The 10,781-nt window shown below is 35.0% G+C and overlaps 1 protein-coding gene across 1 annotated transcript in view; it reads left to right on the forward strand.

Annotated features, from left to right (window-relative positions):
• DPH5 (diphthamide biosynthesis 5) overlaps positions 1-9,328 on the forward strand; it is a 38,207-nt gene extending 28,879 nt beyond the window's left edge. The window contains exons 6-8 of the mRNA XM_045547432.1: positions 4,248-4,287; positions 6,054-6,157; positions 7,637-9,328. Of these exons, the coding sequence (XP_045403388.1) occupies positions 4,248-4,287; positions 6,054-6,157; positions 7,637-7,833 (341 nt within the window). The 3' untranslated portion in view covers positions 7,834-9,328. The remainder of the gene's footprint in view (positions 1-4,247; positions 4,288-6,053; positions 6,158-7,636) is intronic.
• The last annotated feature ends 1,453 nt before the right edge of the window (positions 9,329-10,781 follow it).

Genomic DNA, 10,781 nt, shown 5'->3' on the forward strand with positions numbered 1-10,781 from the left:
TAGGGTTGGGTGTTTTTTTTTTTCAATATGTTAGTTTTTTAATTTTTAACCTTTCGTGTCAGTGTCAAATTACTATAAATGTTTGTATTTATTCTCACTCCTGTATTACTTCATCATTTACTGGTAACAGAAAGTTCACATACTAGCACTGTTCCTCGGATCATACTTTGAATTGTACTGTCTTAGTGATACTGTGTGTGAAATCACCCAGCAGAATGTCTACCACATAGCACAGGATCAGGGCAGAGAATGAACCCATGATATGGGCCTCTTATAGTAAGTACAGATATTCAGAACATTAGAAAAGATTTCTCTTTGCCAAAAATGTTTACATTATTTGCATAATATAGCCAGTTCTCCATTAAATTATTATTTAATAATATATAATTTTAAGCAACCCAGTCAGTATGAAACCCAGTCAGTATGTCTTAACAGAAAAGATAACTCAGTTTTACTAATGGTAGCTTTCTTATGGGGTAGAATTTGGAAATTAATATCTAGAGCAGCAGGTAGCAAGCTAGTGCCCATGGATCACATCTAGCCTGCTGCTTGTTTTGTAAATAAGGTTTATTGGAACATGGCCACACACATTCACTTATGTGTATTGTCTGTGGCTACTTTTGTGCTACAGCAGCAGAGATGAGTGACAGAGACCTTATGGCCTTCAGAACCTAAAATATTTACTATCTGGCCTTTGACAGGTTTGCAGACTTCTGGTGTAGAGTAAAATTTTATCCTAATGTCATGTGCTACATCTTGAATCCCCTCAGTGACTCTTTTCCATTACCATATATTATTTTTTTCTTTGTCTTACCACCCATCTGAATTATCTTACTAACTTGGTAGACTTCTTCCCTGCTTCATAAGAGCAAGGCCTTTGTCTTGCTCATTGCTCTTTTCTTAATGTCCAGAAGTCTGGCACACTGTAGCTGTTCAATAAATATTTATGGAAGTCAGTCGGTTGAAGTTTTGCTTAGTTTATTTTCTCAGACTTGGTCTTATTACCCATTGGCACAAAAAATTTTTAACTCTTTCTAGTTCATTCAATTTCAGCCACAGTACATTTTTTTTTTATTCTGTTCACGTTGACATCTACTTACTTTTAGGTCTAGATCAGGCCATAAATGCTTCTCAAACACATTTACTTTTGGCTTATGCCTATATTTCACAATTAGCTGATATGATGGGGTTTTCTTATTTTAGTATATTGCTAGTGTGATTTAGTGCTTTCTTAATAATTAATAGCTTCATAATTTTGTCCTTGGATTTTTTATGTGAAAAGAGGCTGATCTTTACTTTTTTGTAGTCCTTACTAACAAGAACATCACTATAAGGCACTTGTGAATCGGTATGGACTATGCCATCAGATATATCCATCTTGTTATCCCAAACTTGGATCCAATTAAGGCCAGCAATTGGTAGAAGGTCAAAGTAGAATGATGAGGGAAGCATAGCAATTAAAAGGACTGTTGTTAAAGGAAGGAGGAGAAGTATATGTAACTTCTACTGGAAGGGATGAAAAACGGGGATTGGAGCTTGGATACAAAAGTGTATGTACAGGCCGACATGGTGGCTCATGCCTGTAATCCTAGCACTCTGGGAGACCGAGGCAGGAGGATCACTTGAGGTCAGAAGTTCGAGACCAGCCTGAGCAAGAGTGAGACCCTGTCTCTACTAAAAATAGAAAAAATTAGCAGGGCATGGTAGCCTATGCCTGTAGTCCCAGCTACTGGGAAAGCTGAGGCAGGAGGATTGCTTGAGCCCAGGAGTTTGAGGTTGTAGTGAGCTATGAAGATGCCACTGCACTCTAGCCACGGTGACAGTGTGAGACTCCATCCTACCCGCCACCCAACCCCCCAAAAGTGCATGCGTGTGTTTTACAAGAGGACAGAGAGTTTTTTAAAATATAACAGGGAGCAAAGAGTCTGAGAGGCAAGCTACCTGAAAACCTCCCCATATATCCATTAAAAATGGGGGAAGGAGAGCAAGCAAGCAGCATTTATCTTTAGGAAAACTTTGGAAAAGCAGGTAGAAAATCAGTTTACAGGTATGTATTGAGTAATTAGTCTATGCCCACTGTGGCTCTTTTGGAATACTATGGAAGTCTGAGACTCAGGTCCTGCCCTCAGAATTTTGAAATCTAGTTTGGAACTAATTTGTTATGCACATGAAAGTTTAAAGAACAATTAAGTTCTTTTGTATGGAGAGGCAGGAAGGACAAATCAGAACTTTGGCTATGGAGTTCTCTAAGAGGTGCCTCTTTTCTTGACTTTCCTGGAAAAAGACAAACAAGGTTAAACAATATATCTTCCTTGTTCCATTAACAAAAGCAGGAACAGGATATGAAGTATAGGATGTCATGATTCCAAATCCTCAAACCTTAGTTCTCATCATTTAATCATCTGGCATTCTCATTATTTAAGTTAGTAGGTATTTACTAAATGCCTGTTATGGGCCAAGCCCTGTAGGGATTAATGAGAATAAATCAGGGTAGGAAACCACAGAGAATTTAAAATTTACTTAGAGAGGCAAGACCAATATATGTGATGTAATGAGAGGTTAATAAAATTAATTGTATAGATTGTTCTAGGAAAAAAAGCATTTATTTGAGATGAAGTCAACAACAACTTTCTGAAGGAATTGGGAGTTATGTTGCCTACAGGGTGGATAGTTTAAGATGTGCTCATAGATGGGTGGTAGATAGTCATGTGAGTAAATTTATTCAGTAGACATTTGTGAAGTATCTTCTGGGTACTTCACATTACGCTAGGTCCTGGTACTAAGATGAATAGGTGTATTAGTTTACATTCTAGCAAGTAGAAATAGAGAGGAAACATTATGGGCTGTGTGAAGACAAGGGAAAAGTAGTAAGACTGGTCTGGCTTTAGACTAATTCACTAATGCAGTCTTATGCTTGATTTAAAACTTGTAAAAAATTCTCAACCTTCTTCACTTTTAAAATCAGATTCTTTAGAGCATGTCATTAAAAAAGTAAAAAAAAATTGAAAATATGAAAAAATCTTACTATCACAACATTTCAGAAACTCAAGGTAAATGAATTAGTAAATGTGTTAAACTTAAAAAAACTTACATGATTTAAAGGAAATCTAAAAGTTGACTTACACCATTAATTGTATTGGAGGCCACATTTTCAATAACATATATTCATTTTTTTCCCCTTGTGTGCCAGACAAATAGAAAAGTGAAATAGGTAATGATATCTCTAACCTGAAAAATACTGTCAATGCTGGATCCAAGAACATTTAAAGATACACCTATAAGATTAATCTCTGGTATAATTTCCAAGTAAACTCTTTAGTATCCTTTATAAGAAAAACTCTTATAATCACTTAGGAAAGCTGCTAAAGTCTATCAAGGACTCCTCAGTTACACTGTATTTATTTTTGCAAAAACAAACTTTGGCTGAACCATTTGTTTCCAGCATGTAAAACAGGAAGCAGCTGTTGCTCTTGCTGTTGTGTACTGAGTTCCTGTGAGGATGTAGAGTGATTCTGCTTTTTTACTTTTTACCAAATAGTTCAGCTGAGCAGTAGTGATTAAAAAGTGTAAAGAATCAAATATTTGTGATGCTTGGACTGTCAAGCTTCCTGAGAGCAGATGTTATGTCTGGTCAGGTCCCCTGGTATCCCATTACCTCTGCAGTGGCTGACACACAGTCGGTGCTCTAAAGCCCGGCTAAAAGTATGAATACTTGATATTCAAGTATTTATTCATAATAGCAAAAAAATCTCTTTTCAGAATTTGATAAGAAGATTTTTTCTATTTGTGTTATATCCACTGAAGCTTACGTCTGGTGCCTGAAAAATAGGTAGTAATAGTGAATATATTATAACAAGGTTTTTCAGTTAGGTCTATGCAGTTACCAGCTAATAAAAATGAAAACAAAGATTTTGATTAGCTGTTAGGTGGTGTATATGCCAATATTTATCTAATTCTTTCCTTTGTCTTCTTTTCCAACAGGAAATTAGATCCCAGCAGGATGGTCTCAGGGCCAAGCTCATGTTTGTTCTCTAACTTGTGGCCTTTATACACAAGCACAAGCTTCCATTCTTCTCTATAAGAAAGTGACTAGATATTAGTGTGAGGAAAGACTGTCACAAACTGTCAGATGAGCATTTTGGAGACTTGGGAAGAATGTTTCCCAAAATTTAAGCGACTCCTAACTGATGTTTACACATAGGGTTTTGGATAAAGTACTTAAAAGAACTGTTTTTTACTTCCTATAGACATAAAAGTAAAGGAGCAGTCTCTGGAAAATCTAATCAAGTAAGTTCTTATTCTGAGAATGCTTACATCTATTTTAATTACTTGAACAATTCAATAAATTCTACTTAAGTGACATGAGTTCTAAAGATTGTTGAAAATCAGCTTTCATTAATAGTTTAAACTCTAATACTTTTATTTTTATGAAATGATAAGCAGTGTTCTAGAGTGGAAATAGATTTCATAGATTTCAATACTGAGAACAGTGGCTGGCATCTAACAGACACTCAGTAAGTATTTGTGTGGGATGAATTAATGCATTGGGATTCAGAAGTCACGAGTTTGAGACCCAAGTCTGCCGTGTGCTCTTAGGCAAGTCACTTCCATCTCTGAGCCTTATTTTCTTCATATGTATAATGTAGTACTAATCCTTTTTTGCTGAGAGAGGCAGTGTCTAGTATAGTACCCACTATCCACATGTGACCAATGAGCACCTGTAACATGGCTAATGTGACTGAGGAACTGAATTTTTCATTTAATTTTAGTTATTTTAGAACTGATACTCAATTATTGGAACACTTTTAAATATGTTTGGAACAACTTCAGTATATAAGTATACTTTTAGAACCGTAAATTTTATGAAATTTAAATGCAGATCAAATATTTCCAGTGAAAATTTACTATCCAAATTAAGACGTGCTACAGGCCAGGCGTGGTGGCTGACGCTTGCAATCCTAGCACTCTGGGAGGCCGAGGTGGGCAGATCGTTTGAGCTCAGGAGTTTGAGACCAGCCTGAGCAAGAGCGAGACCCCGTCTCTAAAAAATAGAAAAGAAATTATATGGACATCTAAAAATATATATAGAAAAAAATTAGCCGGGCATGTGGCGCATGCCTGTAGTCCCAGCTACTTGGGAGGCTGAGGCAGGAGGATTGCTTGAGCCCAGGAGTTTGAGGTTGCTGTGAGCTAGGCTGATGCCACGGCACTCTAGCCCAGGCAACAGAGTGAGACTCTGTCTCAGAAAAAAAAAAAAAAAAAAGATGTGCTATAAGTACAAACCAGATTTGAAAGACTTAGTATACAACAATCTCTTTAATAATTTTTATATGAATAAATGCTAAATTACAACAGCTTAGATATATTGGATTAAATAAAATATAATATTTAAATTTTTGCCTTTTTTGAAATATTTTGTTAATGTAACTACTAGAAAACTTAAGGTTATGTTGTAGCTTGCATTATATTTCTACTGTGTAGCCCTGACTTAAAGAGTTGTTTTGAAAGCCAGTAAAATAATCTATATGAACTGTTTTATAAGCTGCAAAAGCTATATTTTTATTATTATGATCATTGGGCAAACCCGGTAGGCTTTTGAGGCATACAGAAGTAACCATCCAAGATTTTCAAGAATCCAGGATGATTTAGTTTACTTTTCTTAGAGGTAATAAAAGGAGTACTATAAAACCTCATTAAGTTGGAGTATAGACCAAGTTGCTACTTATTTTGAATTATTTTTGCATAAGGCATCACTTTGAATAAAGATAACTTTGATTTAGACATCTGTGTTTAAATTGTTGCACTTTTAAACTTGCCATCATTTCAGTGAGATCAGAGGACAGATGGAGTAAAACAATGAAAAAAGCTTATGAAACTTAAACAATCACTGTGTGCATGCTTTATAGTATATATACTTAAAGTGGTTATCATGTAAAAACTTCAAGCAGAATGTAGGCTCTGGTACTTGAGTATATCTGGGGGAGTAATTGCATTAATAATGTGTCATGTAATTTCATGGATAAGAACAGTGGCATCTAGTTTTATACTTACAGAGGAAGGAAGATCTATGAACCTCCTCGGTATATGAGTGTAAACCAAGCAGCCCAGCAGCTTCTGGAGATTGTTCAAAATCAGAGAAAACGAGGAGAAGAACCAGGTACTTACAACCCTATAGGGGCTCTCATATTATTCCTCTATTGCCTCATATAGATGTATATATGAATTACTATATGACACAGACATAAATACACCACCACTGAAGCAAGAGGTAGTGCTTTTGCATTGTACTGTTTCCTGTCATTTTTTTCTAACTTTAATTTAAATCCCACAGGCTTCAAGTTGTACTAAAAAAAAAAAATAATGGAGTTCTATATAGTGAAATTAACACCATTCCAGAAAGTGAAGATTTTTTCACAAATATAAATCAAATTTGATGTGAATATGGTAATATATATTTGATAAAATATAGAACTTTCATTTTAGCCCTAATCAGTGGTGAGATCTATCCTGCAAAATCTATTTATTCTACTTTTTATCATTCTCAACACTGAGACTAGGAATAGTTTTCTTCAGCTTAAAGATAAGAGAATTTATTTTTATATTCTTAATATGTGACATTTTGTGGAATATACTAAAATGTTTATTGTTAGTAAATCTTTATTAAGAAGTTCTTAAATGTCATATTCTAGGGGAGCAACAGGAAAAAAAAAGTTCTTAAATGAACCTGTCATTATATTCTGTCATAAGGCGCTGACTGCCTTTGGGCACTTGTACCCTAATGGGAAGATACATAAGAGATTCTTGAGTGGCCATTGCTTATTTTATTCTCATTAGTAGGCCCTGTTATAGTTGTGAAACAAGGGTGTTCTATATCCATAACTTTGTACAGAGTTCCTTTTATTCCTGCTTGTTCTTGACTGAATCATTTGCCCCCGTTGATCATTGTTCAGTCAGGACTTTTCCCACTAAACAAAACCATTAAAAGGGTCTGTCCTTTAGCTGTGGTACCAGACTGAATAATACTGAAGTTCACTAAGGTTGGCTATTTTGAGCTTAAACATATAAGTAATGCCAAATGCCCATTATTTGTTAAGGGCTCTATAGTTTACTAAATACTCTCATATCCATTATCTTAGCTCTCACAACCACTATCTAAGATAGTATACATTTTAAAAAATGAGAAGACTTAAGTTTGTCTAATGTGGCCAAGTAGCAACTCAAATCTGTGTGTTTATGATAGGAACATATCTCAAGCAAGTTATTAAAAATATACATATGTAATAAACATTGTTTACTCAGAATCTAAAGACAAATGCCATGCAATTGTAATGAGTATGGATATAGCTTATCAAGTCCTTAAAACTTAAACTCGTTATAAGCCCTTGGAATTCTGAAAGGGTAAAATTGGGAAGTACTTTTTTATATGTCAGGTAGCACAAATGATTATAAAAAACCTTAGATGAATCAATGGATAATTGGTTCATGAGTAGCTAAGGATATTTAAGGTATTTGGGGCTTCTTTAAATGTACTTGTGGTACTAATGTAAGTCTGAGTGTATGATTGACAGAATGATCCATTTGTTGAATTGAATGGCAGTATCTTGTTTTTGTTTGTTTTTGTTTTTTTTTTAAATAGCAGTTACTGAGGAGACACTCTGTGTTGGCTTAGCCAGAGTTGGAGCTGAGGACCAGAAAATTGCAGCAGGCACTTTACAGCAAATGTGTACTGTGGACTTGGGAGAACCATTGCATTCCTTGATAATCACAGGAGGCAGCATGCATCCGCTGGAGATGGAGATGTTAAGTCTGTTTTCCATACCAGAAAATAGCTGAGTCCCAAAGCATCGATGGATTCTGAACATAGACATTTTCTATAATCTTATGTTAATTTCAGCCCTATATGGGTGTACACGTTTGTATAACAAATAAAACAGGTATTTTAGTGTATCTAATAAGTGTAAAACAAACGACAGAAAAAAAAAAAAGAAGTTGACTCAACAGTGCTTGGTTTGCTGTGGCAATGAGTTTTTCCCTATGATATCATTCATTGTTGCTGCTATTTCGACAGTTTTTGAGGATACACACGCAAGGAGCAGACCAAGCTGGAAAACTAGTGGATTGACAGCCATTAGACAAGATCATTTAAAAGCAGTTTTTACTTATGAAACCAGTTTATACAAGATGGTTGTTACAGAGTATAACTTAGAGATTAACTGGAATGTGAATCACTTAAATCCCAGTTTTAAAGGGTAAGAAATATGAAGAGTGGCAAGAAAAGCAAATAAAAGATAATACTAACAGTTCACATAATATTTTTATAATTTTCTTCTTTCTTAAAAAGTCAGCTGTCCTGACTGCAAGATGCGTTGTCCTGATAGCAGCTGCAAGAATAAGTCTCTACCCAGCTGTCTTACTTACTTAAAGCTCAGCTCAGTACGTGCCACAAAATGACACCTTTCTGAATTAGCTGTCTTGGTTAGCTGACATCCTAATTATGTGGCTCATATTCTGCTGTATTTAGAGGTTATGTAATTGTTTAATTATAAATGTTTAGCCAGCCATGTATAGATGCTGTTTGTTTTTAAATAGCGTCTTTCACATCCAAGCAGTTAAATGGAAAACTTGCTGACTATAAAATAAAATTTAAAAAAATTTAAGTTTGAAGGTAATAATGGATTAGTCAAGATTTGTCATAGCACTTAATTCAGTTACTATGTCATTTATATATTGATAATCTATACACATACACACACACATGCAAAGTAGTCATACTGTTCTTATAGTTTTAAATAACACTCCATTTATTATATTTCATGGCCATAGAGTTTTATACTTTTTGTCAGTTCAGAATAAAAATAGCTTTGTTACATGATAGTTCAGTTGGTCCAACTCTGAGTATTTTCACGGCTTAATCAATTTATCTGAGCTTTTTGCTTAGTAAATTTGTTGAAAGTTGAACAAAAATTTTCCTGCTTCCTGGAATCATCAGTTAGCTAAAGATTATTTTGACTGATTTTATTTCATTTTGGATAAAATATGTTTTAATGTATATGAAACATTCCATTTTCAATCTGTTAGACAAAAGGGAAGAGAGCCAAGTATATTTAAGTACCAGTTTCATATTATTTTCTTCTGAGGTGTTGAACTAAACACTTAAGAGTTATTAAATGAAAGACTTCTGATTTTGGTAATAGTGGAATGGCTTGCAATGTACAAACCCTCCCAGTGATAAACTCTGTACCAAATATAATAAAATATAATAAACAATTGTCTAATGATACTAGGGAGTCACTGAAAGCAGGCTGAAAAGTATGCTTGTGTGGCTTTTCTCCTCAGGTCATTTCCAGACTGGTGAGGGTTGGTTAGAACTCAAGAGGAAGTTGCAGTCTTACTGGGCTTGAGCTGTTGGAGAATAGAATTGGGAGCTGCTAGAGGAGCTGAAAGTTGAAGTAGCAGAGCCTAGAAATGAAGGTGCCAAAGATGGCGGATCCTTCCAATCTGCTTATAATCTCTCCTTAAATCCTTGGCTAACTCCTGAATTGTACATACCCAGGGAAGACTCCAAGGACCCTGGTGGAAAGCCACAGCTGGAAGACTGAAGAAGCTGAACAGAGATTGCTGCTCTCTATTACAAGAGAAGATAGAATTTTGAGTTTGAATTCTGACACGTTAGAAGGGCTAATAAGACCCTTGATAGTTGATATCAACCTTGACAAGTTGCTAAGAACCTTGAGCTTCCCATCAAAACCCCAGATTGCCCATCTATTAGTAAAGACTGTGCTGAGGACTAGGGATTTGTGCTAGAACTAAGGACAAAAGCTTTAACATAATGTAAAATCAAGCCTCCATGAAATCAAGGTGATTAGTCAAAAATTTAAATTAGAACAGAGCTTAGCACTCTTCAGAGTATGATAACAAAATGAGTCTCCATAACATATCAATGACCCCAATACAACAAAATATTATGAAGTATCCGAAAAAACAAGAAAGTATAGCTTATGGCATATTAGCTAATGGCTAATGATGTTGAGCATCTTTTCTTGTGCTTATTTACTATTCTTATATCCTATCTGATGAAGCATCTCTTTATGTCTTTTGCCCACTTTTTAGCTGGACTTTTTTCTTGTGGTTAGGTTTTGAGTATTCTTTATATGTTCTGGGTACAAGTTCTTTGTCAGCTATGTGATTTGCAAATATTTTCTCCCAGTCTATAGCTTGTTCTTTCATTCCCTTAACCATGTCTTTAGTAGAGCAAAAGTTTTTTAATTTTGATGAAATCCAATTGATCAGTTTTTTATTATATAGAGTATATTTCTGATACCCTAAGAATCCATCACTGAAGTCAAGGACACATAGATTTTCTCCTATTTTTTTCTAGAAGTTTGACAGTTTTATATTTTACATTTATATCTGTGATACATTTTAGATTAATATTTGTGTGAAGTGTGAGTTTTAGGTCGAGGTTCATTTTTTGCATATATGTCCAGTTGCTTCTAACACCATTTGTTAAAAAGACTGTTCTTTTTCCATTGAATTGGTTCTGCACCATTGTCAAAAATCATTTGACCATATTTGTGTAGATCTATTGCTGGACTCTTGCTGTGTTGATCTATGTGTCTCTCCCTTCCCTTTGCCTTTCCATATAAATGTTAGAATGAGCTTACTGACATTTTGTGAGCTTGTGAGATTTTGATGGGGATTGTTTGAGATGGTGTCAGTGTTTTGGGTATTATTCTATTTTGGGTTTGCTCAAGCTTCTTGAATCTGTAGGTTTGTATCAC

This window comes from Lemur catta, chromosome 3, assembly GCF_020740605.2.
Source record: "Lemur catta isolate mLemCat1 chromosome 3, mLemCat1.pri, whole genome shotgun sequence".
Lineage (NCBI taxonomy): Eukaryota > Metazoa > Chordata > Mammalia > Primates > Lemuridae > Lemur > Lemur catta.